The sequence below is a fragment of the Dermatophagoides farinae genome, chromosome 5 (assembly GCF_024713945.1).
Source record: "Dermatophagoides farinae isolate YC_2012a chromosome 5, ASM2471394v1, whole genome shotgun sequence".
Classification (NCBI taxonomy): Eukaryota; Metazoa; Arthropoda; class Arachnida; order Sarcoptiformes; family Pyroglyphidae; genus Dermatophagoides; species Dermatophagoides farinae.
Window position 1 is genome coordinate 1151824 of NC_134681.1, and position 12763 is coordinate 1164586.

Below are 12763 nucleotides of genomic sequence, written 5' to 3' on the forward strand. Positions count from 1 at the left end.
CGAAATTTCAATTCAATCGACCGCAAAGACAATAAAATAACAACAACAACAAGTCCTGTTTGTCGTCGTCGTCGTCGTTGTCGTTCTAACCTGATGGATTGATAGTGATCACATGAATGAAAATGTTTTGCAATATAGTGGAGGGTGTGTCTGAGCTTAATAAATTAAATATATAATAAAAAAAAATCCATAGAATTGTCACTACAGTATATAAAGCCTGAAATATTCCATGTTGTTGATCCATTCTGGTTGATCGTTTAAATTAATCCGATGAGGATTCAAGTATCGATATAACAACGAACAACAAAAAAAACAAATGAACCAATGATATTATGAAATCTCTCATTTAATTGTCATCCAAAGAATATTTGCACCCATCACCAGCATCATCCTTATCGTCGTCATCATTAAATATCGATATATTATACGTTTTTTTTTCAATCATCATTAATAAAGAATATTCTTTTTTCTAGAATGATAATCCCCTGAGCGCTTTTATTTATTTTTTTTTTGTTTGTTTGTTTGTTTGTTCATTTTTTAGCCAATTGCTTCAATTGTCGTTGCCGACGATGTTCATTAAGACGTTGTTCACGACGTTGTCGTCGCATTGTTTCCAATTGTTGATCCGTATCAATCCATAATTCTTCATCTTCATTGGCCATTTCTTCCCAGCTAGTGATTTTCATGTCCATTTGACTAGGATTTACGGATATATCGATATCATCAAGACTACCAAATTGATTAGTGAATTTTGTTTCATCCAACATAGATGATGAATGATTATTATTCATTTGATAAGGATCATTTTGTTGATGTTGATTTTGTTGCATAAAACGAAATTTTCGTTCAATTTTATTAAGCTCATTTTCGTCATTATTATGGATATCGGCCATTGGATGATCATGTTTATTCACATAAATCTATCAGGATTTAGGATTTTAATTCCAATGATGATGATGATGATGATGATGATTTTTTTCAAAAAGAAATTTAATCCAGGAAACAAAGAAAAAAAAGAAACAAAATGAATGGATTAATATAACATTAACATGACTACTTCTATTCGCCAAAGGGATAGTACCGTTTTAGGTTTTTTAAATTCGGGCACCATATCCTGAAAATAATCGGGCTCTTCTTTTTCATCAATTTCCGTTTGATTCGTTCCAGAATTTTGTGATCGATTTTTTGAATAATTTAAATCATAACTATAATTCTGTTGCTGTTGTTTAGCCTTAATTGATGTGAGGCTATAATTGGAATAATTGTATATATCTGTAGATGAAAAAAAAACAATGAAGAATATTTAAAGAATAATTAGCCAAAATATAAATTCTTCATACCTTGTTCAGTATAACTTTGGACATTTGGAAATTTCGAATGCTGTTGTTGTTGATGAAGATGATGATGATCGGATTTATTCAGAATGGAATCATTTGCCATCATCATCGATGATGATGTAGTTTTCGATGATGATATGGATGTGGCATTATCATTTATCAAAGGCTTATCGACGACAACAAAATCCAATGGATCATATTGTGAATTATTATTTTGAACATGTTGTTGTTGCAATTGCAATTGTTGTTGATTTTGTCGACGAAATACAAACAAAATCAAACGTTTAAGACAATTGATCAATAACCATAGTGAATTTTTAAATTGTCTAAATACTACTTTAATGTATAAAAATAGGGACATTTTTTCCCCACTTTTAATCTTCTTCGTTGTGGTTATCGTTTGTTCAGCTACTTTGTTTGGCTGACAAAATTTTTTTTTTGTTCGAGTTTCGTTTTTGGCAATGAGAAAAATAACAGTTTTGTAATAATTGATTTTCACAAATTTCAATGAAAAAATACTCGTTTTACTCACAATTATTGTATATTTTGTAAGCCGAAATGGCATGACCAGATGATGATGATGATGATGATGATGACAACAGCCAAAATATTGGTGAGAAAAGTGAATGCACCACCACCATCTAGTGGCCGGTGTTGAACTATTTTGAAAAATAATTTTTTTTGGATTTATAAAAAAAAATTTTTTTCAATTTTTAATCAGATAAAAAAGAAAAACAAAAAAAGGAAAACAATCAATTTTTTTTGTACGTGTATTTAACATAAAATTCTTTGACATTTTTAAATTATCAGTGACAATTGTTGTTGTACAAAATTCGATTTTAGTGCATTTGTTGCAGAGGGAAATTTTTTTTTTTAATTTTATTGATTATCAAAATAGCCCCATCACCAATCGGAGAATAAAAATATTGTACTTCAATAACGAGAATGATGATGATTCAACGATGACTGATGACAATGATGACGATGATGGTGAATGATGAACGAGAAAAATCATAAGAATTTCGATTAAAAAATATCGAGAGGAAAAAAATCATTTCAATCGTTTTTTTTTGAATAAATATTGTTGGAATAATAATAATAATAATAATGACTTGAAGTTGAACATTAATTTAATATTTTAGAAAAAAAAATTCTGGAACAGATTCTGGCCACATAATCGATTCACTGTGGATTGGTTCATTCATTTGTTCAGTAATTTTTTAACCGTTTTAATCAACGGTACAATCGAATTTAAGGATTCACATTTTTTCAGAAATGGATGTTGCAATAGATCATCAGCTGACCAACGTTTATCTACATCGATTTCTAGACATCTGAAAATTTAATTATTGAACAAAAAAAATTGAAATTATTGCTCAATTTTTGTTCATCAATTATCAAATCATACCTATCAAGAAAATCATTCAATTCTGGTGAATGTTGATCTTTGTTTTTAATTTCTGGTTTGCCTTTCGATGCAATCAAATATAATGCTTTAAGTGGATGTTCATTTATATATGGTGGTTCACCTTCAAGCATTTCAATGATCATTATACCTAATGACCATATCTATTTTTTCATTCAAAAAAAAATGAATATATAGTAATTATATAATAATAATCATCTATAGATGAAAAATCCAAATAGTGAAAAACTTACATCAACTTTCGGTCCATATTGTTTACGTGATACAACTTCTGGTGCCATCCAATACGGTGTGCCGACCATTGTTTCACGTTTTTCTTGTGGCATAATTTGTGCACAGAATCCAAAATCCGTCACTTTAACCTGGCCATCCATTTCGAGCAATACATTATCACTTTTGATATCACGATGTATTATACCCTTTAGTTTACAAATCGTAAAATCAAATCAATCATCAAATAAATTTATTATTTTAAAAATTACACACTTATGCAATAGACAAACCTTTGAATGTAAAAATGCAATAGCTTTAACAATTTCACGTAGAATGGCTGCAATCTGTGTTTCACGCATTATTGTTTCCGTAATAACATCTGTTAATGGACCACCTTCAAGATATTCCATTACAACCCATAGATCAGTATCATCAACTAGATAACTATCAAGATAATTGACCAAATTTGCATGACGATTATCTTTCATTACACAGATTTCACGACAAATAAGATCCGGTTTTGGTTGTTGTGAAATATTCATTGTTTTGATTGCCACTTTTTCCTGTGTTTCATTATCTAACGCTGTGAATACAGTGCCGGATGCACCTGAACCAATTTTTTTCAACATTTTATATCGTACACGTGGATTACCCGAATTGACAATGCTTTTAAGCACTTGTTTTACTTCAACCTCAGTCATTTGTTTGGCTTTTTTCTCTTTTTTACGTAAAATTGCTTTTGTTTGCTGATTATTCGATTTATTACCATCACTACTAGCATTTTCGGCAACATTTTTGACTGGTGCTGGTGATTCAGATTTTTTCTTCAATTTTTGTTCTTGTTGTTGTTGTTGTTGTTGCTGCTGTTTTTCAAATTTATCTAGACTAGTTGGTGATTTTTTCTTCGATTCATTTTCATTTTGTGGATAATGATGATGATGATGATGATGATGATGATTATTATTATTATTATTATTTAAAATATCATCTTCCTGTTCTAATTGAAGACGTTTTTCTATTTGTTTTGCTAATTTATCCGTTGTTGTTGTTGTTGTAGTTGATTGATTTGTATTATTGTTGTTGATTGGTTGATCGGCTTCACTATCATCGGTTTCATAGAGATTACTGTTTTTATTATTATTACTTTGATCACCGGATGCTAAAACAATATAGACATAAATTATAGGTCAAGTAGGAAAACAAAACAAAAAAAAAAAATCAATAATAACTTACATGAATCATCATCATCTAAAAGAATTTTCGATGATTCTTTTGATTGTGGCCATGTTTCTTCAATTTCTTGTATTTCTGTATTAATAAGATCTTGATTAGCTAGATATTTTTCTGGCTGTCGTTGCATTTCATATGTAACCAATTGTAAGGCATTAATAACAGCCTCTGGATTTTCTTGCTGTTCTGTACGTGAAATGTTTGCACCACGTAATAGATTCACCCATGGTGTTGGCAATCCTTCAATCTGTCCGGTATCCATATTATAACCAACATGTAGATTATGTTTCACCTGAAATGGTCGACCAATATTTGATACAACAGGTGTATAGCCAGACTGTTTTGTTTGATTACGACGTGATGGAAATATTTTATTTATTATATTACTCATGATGATTGTTGTGTGTGGTTTTGTTGATTTATTAATTTTATAAATTCAAATTCAAAAAAAAAATGTGTCAACGAAAAGAATAAAAATAAATTCTCCAAACGAGGAGAAGAAAACTGATGAATCACAGACGAATGTTTTTCTTTTTTTTGTCTTGATGAAAATCTTTACTGATGATGATGATGAATTATATAATTAGTTAACCTTGAAAAAAAATGAAAAAAAAGAATATAAAAAAATTAAATTCAATCAAAATGAGAACAAACAGGAAAAAAAAATTATGAAAAATCAGAAAAAAAACAAAACAAACAACAAATATATATATTTGTGCACCACGGTAACTGAATGTTTTTTCTTTTTCTTCTTTTTTCATTGATAAAATAAGTCCAAAAAAAAAATGAAATGAAATTTTTCATTAACAACAACAATAGCCACGCAAACAACAACAACAAATTGGAATGTTATTATTGTGAACACGAGCAATGGCAAAATATATATTCAGAATGAGAAGGAAAAAAAACACTACATGATGATTATGAAATTGGGGAAAAAAAAGGAAATGTTCATTTCCTTCATTTTTTTTTCAATTTCAACAAAAAAAAAACACTAACACACACACAAACATTTTGGGTTATAGAAAAAAAAAAGACTTTTGGCTCCTTTTATTTCACATACCATTCACATTTGATCATTCACAATTGACAATTACAATTCATTTGAACAAATTATTGATCATCATCATCATCATTATTTGTTTGTTTGTACGTTGTTGTTGTTGTTGTTCAATTATCTTATTGAAATATGATTTTGTCGTTTTTTTTTCATTTTCATTACAATTCATTGAGTGTGTGATTTGATCTAATGATGATCAATATACATATATATATAATGCTGACACACAAAACTTGTACAATATTCATGAACTAAACAGCAGAACCACTACAATATTTAATATTTAAAATTTGAAATTTAAAACCAAAAATTGCGTCACAAACACAAAACAATAATGAAATTGATCCAAAGAATCATCATCATCAATCAATCAATCAAACAATTAATTAATAGAAATATTCAAAGTGATAATGAACAAAAAAGAAGAAAATTTGATCCATTTTTTTCTTCTTTGGTTTGCTTCACATTGTTTGATGATTTTCAGTTTTTTTTTAGTTTTAATTGTTGAGTTGTCAGTGTTTATCTCTCACTCTCTCCCACTCTCTCTGTGTGTGTGTGTCAGTGGATTAAATTTTCAAAGACTTGTTATTATTTGTTGTTATTGATATTTGAATGATTGAAGATAGTAAAAGAGAGAGAGAGGGAGAGAAAAAAAACTGATTTCAATGTATCAAATATCAGTCGATCGATTGATTTGATTATAAATGATATATATGCTGCTGCTGATATGAATATAAACCATCGATTGTATGCAAAAAAAAAAAGATTGGGTGGATTTTTTCTGATGATGATGGTGATGATAAGTTAAAAAAAAAAGAAAATTTTTTTTTGTCTTCTTTAATGTGTGATAAAAACGTTGTTAAATTTTTTTTTTCTCTTTTTTTTCTTTTTTTTTTTTGATAATAACATGGTTTGATGTTTGATGTGATATATTTATTTTTCTATATTTGACATTCGATCAGAAAAAAATGAACTTGATTCCCATTTCTGTAGAAATGATTTTTTGAACTTAAAACATACAAAAAAAATTTTGACAAAAAATGGATGGTTGATGTATATGGGGTATGTGTGCTGTTAATGTTTAAAATTTCATTCATCATCATCATCACATATATAATAATTCAATCAAATCTGTAATATAATGTAATCGAAGATTCTGATGAATATTACCTTAGATCTTTGATTTTTGTATCACAATAAAATAGAAAAATTAATCTCAATGATTGTATTTGATTCATCAGATTATCATCGTCATGGTTTCCAAAGAGATTTTTTTTTCTTTGTTGGTTAGCTATTATGGATGATTATTATCATCAAATTATTGATGATTGTTACTAAGATGTTGTATTTTTTTTTTTTTTGCTATTTCATCACATTTATCTATGAAGAAAAATTAATAAAAAGTTGATCATCGCCGGAAATCTGTGTTAATTAATCGATGCAAAATAATAAACATTTGATGATTCATTCATTTTAATTTGAAACAAGTATTGTTAATCGGAAATGAAAGATTTTTTTTTTTTTTTTTGCTGGCAAAAAACAATAAATGCAAAAAAGAAAAATGACCGGCATGTAAATAATGAATGTATGTACAGGTGGTCGAAAATAATAATTCAATCAAAAACAATGGTCAGATTCATTTCAATGGCAAAAGATGTCGCTCGATGTATTGTTTTTTATTTTGAAATTTTTTTTTTTTTTTTGAAAATCAAAATGATTCTGCTTACCATGTTTTTTTTTGTCTAGTATGACTATGTCATAAAGATCTTTTCATCATCATCATCATCATCTAATGAAATTTGAATACATTTGAACATGTACAATAGAAAAAAAATACCATAATGAAATTAAACACCAAAAAAGAGATATAGAGATGGAGAGATGTAATATATATTCAAAATACCGATCACATTAATTTACTGGATTTTTTTTTGTTTCGTTTCGTTTGTTTGATCATTAAATTATAATATATATAAATCTAAATAATGAATAATTGACAACAACAACAACAGCAGCAGCATCGAAAACAAAACATGACGTCAGTAATGATTGGATTTTTTTTTCTTTGTTTTATTTCGTTGAATACATTGGAAACAACAAATTATATAAAACTTTTAAATCTCACTTATTATTATTATAATGCAACATATCGAATGACAATGACGATATATATGAGAAATGAATGTACAAAATAAATTTCAACCACCCACAACAACAGCAACAATTTTCACAACACACACACGGTCACAATATTATCGTTGACGACATAGGAAACGACAAATTCGAAATGAAAAAAAAATGCATGGATGGATGGAATTTCTTGTGATAAAAAAAAGTGAAACGAAAAATTCCTAAAAAATTAATTCAAAAAAATTCACACACACACAAACACACACACACACACACAATTGAAAAGTGATGTCATATGATAAATTATTGTCAAAATTAATCGATGAAAAAAAAGTTATTAGAAATTTGAATATTTAATGATCATTTTTTTTTGCTTCTTACCGTTGCTTTTTAATATCAAAAAAATGCAAGGATGTTTGTGTATTGATGTTTTTCTCCTTCTCATTGAAACAATTCAGATCCGGTTTTCAATTTCACCTATAATAAGTATATATTATTATTATTATTATTATTAATCGATGTTTTTAACCATTGAGTTAATAATTGATAATTAAGTGATAATGATGATGACGATGATGATGATTATGAGATCAGACAATCAGAATGATGATATTATATTAGTGGACATCGACACTATGGAAATTATTAACAACAACAATGACAATAAAAAAAAATAATAATAATGAAAGAAAAAACACCGACAGAAAAAAAAAATTATTTGTATAATTAGATGCAATGATTTTTCCTGCTATTCATTCATTCATTCATTGACGAATCACTCAAATTGCAGAATCATCGTAGAATTCAATTCCAAAATCCAAACACATAGCAGCAGCTGTTTTGTATTGATGATTCTTGAATGTGTGTGTGTGTGTGTGTTTGGTTTGAAACCAAAACAAATAAAAAATCAAATTAGATGTATGATGAAGGATTCTGAACGGTTGAATGGATAGCAATACACGAATGGTTTTTTATTTCTAATGATCATGATGATGATCCAAACTCAACATACACACACACACACACACACACACAAACATTACCAGAACACATGTACGGAAAAAAATACATGATTAATAATGATGATGATGATGATGATGTGAATGTCTGTCTGCCTGTTTGTGTTTATGTGCGAGGGTGTATATGTGTGATAATATATAATGAGGCAGAAAAAAAAAATAATAATAATAATATCTATTCAAAAAATGCTGCCCATGCTGCTGTATGGATGTGTTTCATACACAATTTCATCAATATAAAATACGTGTATATTATTATACACTATGACATACAGTAGTATAATATACGGTATATATACAGTTATATTATATTATTAACAACATACAACATGCAACAAAACATTGATGGATGAGGAGAAAAAAAAACAGAAAGTTTTTAGGGTTTGGCTGTTGTTGTTGTTGTTGTTGTTGTTGATGGTAATAGTGACAGTATATGATGATGATGATTGCTAGCAGTTTTAGTGGTTGTTTGGCTGGATGGATGGATGGATGGATACAAGTTGATGTTCATCTTGGATACAATTCTTTCATTACAAATGAATTTCTACATATTAAAGTTTTTTTTACATCAAAAAAAAAAATCTGAAAATTTTGGGCCTTGATACACGAAAAAAATGATTACATTCAATTTCAGTAGTCTGTGTGTGTGTGTGTGTGTGTGTCTGTCTGTATGTAAATATTTACCGAACTGGTACCGGCATTTTTTTTTTTTTTTTTTTGATTTGCAATATTTTGATTCATTGTGTCAGTCGTGTATGTAAGCCATGATTAGTCATCACATCATAAATAGTCGACGATGGTAATACCCAGGAAAAAACAAAAACGAAAAAAAAAATTTTTGATATTATACATGCGCAAATGGAAAAACCAAAAAAACAAAAAACCAAAACAAAAAAAAAAAAAAAAATCTGACCATCTGTCTGAACATCAACACGAATTTTTTTTTTCTTTAATTAGAATATATTCTACCATGAATCCTGCTACTATTTTTGGGAACTATTCTGGAGAATCGAACGTAGCAAAAGAAAAAATTCATCTACAATTCAAAAATGTAATATATTCGATTGCTACTACTACTACTACTACTTTTATTACCACTACCGTTGACAATCATTTGACAAATTCAAAAAAAAAAAAATATATTTTTACCATCATTTACTCTGTATTTAATCGATTGTAATATATCCATTGACTGATTGATTTTTTTTGTTTTGTTTTGTTTTTGTTTTGGCTATTCAAGTAAGAATGGCAACAAGCCAATACATTGATGATGATTATCACATCGATAATATATCGATGAAAAATGTTGATGATGATGATGAGTGAAATTTATTTTCATAAGTATGTTTTGACTTGTTTTTTTTCAGTGGAAAAAAAACATGTGCGCGCGCCCAGATATTGCAATTAGGCGTGGCACACGTGTCTGACGAATTGCTTGTGGCTTTTTATATATTTATTTATGATTTTTTTCATTAGTTGCTGGTTTTTTTTTCTGGTTTCTGGACAATCGATAGTTGCATCAAATTTCTATTCATTGACTAGAATGAATGATGATTGGGTAGAAAAAAAAATACCCGAAATAATCATGGGTCATTCCAAAGATGAAATCATCGGTAATCATCATAAATATTAACTGATTAAATAAAGTGAAAACAATTTTCAATTCAGTGTGTATTGCCATCAATAGATGGCGATATAGTTGCAATTCAAATTTTTTTTCTACGGATTTTTTTTTCATATTTTGAAAACACGTATAAATCAAATTACTTGCATTAGGATTAAAAAGTATAAAAAAATTTTTTTTTTCCCAAAGGTAAATAATTGAATTTGTCCACAAACAAAACTTGAACCAATATCAATCAATACAACAACAACAACAACAAAAAATTTCCAGAAGAATAAAAAAAAACACAAAGATCATTTGTTTGAAGTCGAACTATTTTTTTTGAACAGTCAATTCACGTACAAATGGATGAATTGTTTGTTGGTCGTTTAGTTTGTTTGTGGTTGGATGGCCATACATTTGTATGTGATCTGATATTTTACACTTGACTAATCTTGAATCTTCATAACTTTGAACATTTCTAATAGTGAAAACAAAACAAAACCACAAAAAAAAATAGAAAACGCACGCGCGCCTATTTTTTTCGCTCTTCTTTTCCTGTAATTCCTGGTAGTTAAGAATTTTCCATTTGCAAAATATCCAGAAGTGTATTACAAAAATATATGAATTTGATGTTATTCCATTCTTGTTCACGTTGTTGGTTTGTTAGTTATATTCTGATATATGTTTATTATTTGGTCAGAATATTTTCATGCATCCATGAACAAATCAACCTATTCTTTCGTATATTTATCTACTAGTTCAAAGTTCTAGTTCAGAATTCTGAGTCCTGAAATCCAATTTTTTTTTCTTTTTCTCTCACTTTCTTTTTCTTTGCTCAGATATGTGAAACAAACAAACAAACAAAAAGGTCAGAAATGATGTGATGGCCATGGTAGAACTAAAATTCGAATAATTTATGCATGCATACAAGTTGTATAATTGATTTATTCTGAATTTCCGGTTCGTTTATACGAATAATATATTCATTTTGATGATGACCACATGCTGTGTAGTACGTCTGTCTGTATGTTTAGTAGTGTATGTGCATTGATTCGATTTATTTTTTCTTTTTTCATTTTCATTTTTTTTGGAAATTTTCTCAGAAAAACAGGAACAGATAAAAAAAATTCTTTTCATTTTTTTTCATTCTGGAAAAATTCTCAATCTATCCATAACTAGCTGGTAAAAAAAAATACCTTTCTAAATAATAATATCAAACATCATCATACGAAACAAAAAAAAGGAAAGAAAAAAAAATCGTGCAATGAATTTTAATTGAATCATAGCGGCAGAAAAAAAACCGCATCATCGAAACGGAGAGGAACACCCAACATGAACGAAAAAAAAACCCTTGGAGAAAAAGAGAAAAACACACACACACACATGCAAGCATGTATCGTCGTCATCGACATTTGACAACAACAACAACAACAAAATTTACATTTTAAATGAACAAACACATGTAACGGCAAGCATAGAATTTTGTTCTATCCACGTTCCAGAAAAAAAAGGGAAAAAAAGAATTTTTCCGAACACAGAAACCAGGTTCCAGAAAGGAAGAGAACCATGATAACAACGACGTTTGGACAACAGCATTGAACAACTGGGAAAAAAAGACAAGTTAAAAAATTTTCAATAAAAAAAAAATTCTTAAACCAAGCGAAAAAAAAATGAAATAAAATTAAAGAAACCCTTTCGTCATTTTCAAGTATAGAAACAAGAATAAAAAAAAAATTCCCCAAAGAGACAAAGACAAAGTAAAGAAAAAATTCGACCAGAATTTGCACGATTTTTTCCACAACAACAACAACAACAACAGCCAATGATTTTTGGTACCAAATTTCAAATGATCAAATTCTATACACACACACACACACACACACATAGACACAAACATGAATGCATTCATTCAATGAAATAAAAGTTGAATTCCAACTAGACCAACAGGAAAAAAAAATCAACCAAAACAAGAGTGTATTCATTTATAAACAAGATATATATAACAACATAATAATTCAATCCTGGCGGCAATATTATTGAATTATGTTGCTCCACACACAACACACAAACTGAATAATTTTTTTTTCTTTTTATCGTTGTTACTGAAATGGCCAGGGTGGCAATTGATATTTCTGATATTCTGTATTCGTGTGTCTATATATATATATGAATCTTGTAATGAACAAATGAAAATTGAATGAACAACAACGAAAAAAGAAAGAAATTCTACAATTCTACGATATACATAATATTTTCTTCATTTTTTTTCTTCGTTGTCGTGATTTTTTTCTCTGACTCTCTCAGTTTGTTTATTTGTCAAGAATTCAATGACAAATGACAATTCATCGATGGATACAAATGGAATATGAAATTCATTGAAAATTATCGTTATTTCACCCTTTTCATTGGAAAAAAAACTTTTCATCCATATTGAAATCTCATCATTTGATTTACAGAAAAAAAAATTCTGTTGGAATGAAAGAAAACTTTTTAAACATTGGTAATAATTTACTAGCCAGAATTCATTTTAATTTGATAATCTCTTATGTAAATCTTGTTCATTCATTCATTATTCTAAATATTGTACTACATACAATGGCTATTGAAGAAAAAATAGAGAGAGAGAGAAAATTCAACACAAGTTTATTTTTCGCCTCAATAGACTTTTTTACATGAAATAGAAAAATTCAGATTCTAATTCTTTGGTTATGTATGTATTGTGTATTGCTTGGTGTTTTAGTT

The 12763-nt window shown here is 28.3% G+C and overlaps 2 protein-coding genes across 5 annotated transcripts; both read right to left on the reverse strand.

Moving 5' to 3' along the window:
• Window positions 1-328: 328 nt before the first annotated feature.
• On the reverse strand, window positions 329-2055 carry LOC124493208 (uncharacterized). The gene is made up of 4 exons (XM_075731338.1): window positions 1870-2055; window positions 1341-1758; window positions 1082-1272; window positions 329-920 (listed from the first exon to the last, which is right to left on the reverse strand). Exons 1-4 carry the CDS (start codon window positions 1900-1902, stop codon window positions 531-533), a joined length of 1032 nt encoding a protein of 343 aa, XP_075587453.1. The 5' UTR covers window positions 1903-2055; the 3' UTR covers window positions 329-530.
• A 129-nt stretch (window positions 2056-2184) lies between these two features.
• On the reverse strand, window positions 2185-9085 carry LOC124493112 (serine/threonine-protein kinase PAK 2). 4 transcript variants are annotated; one of them, XM_075731334.1, is made up of 8 exons: window positions 8742-9085; window positions 7926-8029; window positions 7778-7873; window positions 4210-4798; window positions 3267-4135; window positions 2997-3182; window positions 2746-2906; window positions 2185-2671 (listed from the first exon to the last, which is right to left on the reverse strand). In XM_075731334.1, the coding sequence occupies exons 4-8, from the start codon at window positions 4595-4597 to the stop codon at window positions 2539-2541; spliced, it is 1737 nt and encodes a 578-aa protein (XP_075587449.1). In that variant the 5' UTR covers window positions 4598-4798; window positions 7778-7873; window positions 7926-8029; window positions 8742-9085; the 3' UTR covers window positions 2185-2538. The 4 variants fall into 4 exon arrangements, with proteins under 4 accessions (XP_075587449.1, XP_075587448.1, XP_075587447.1 ...); XM_075731333.1 differs by lacking the exon at window positions 8742-9085 and adding an exon at window positions 8099-8567; XM_075731332.1 differs by lacking the exon at window positions 8742-9085 and having other exon boundaries at window positions 7926-8567.
• Between the last annotated feature and the right edge of the window lie 3678 nt (window positions 9086-12763).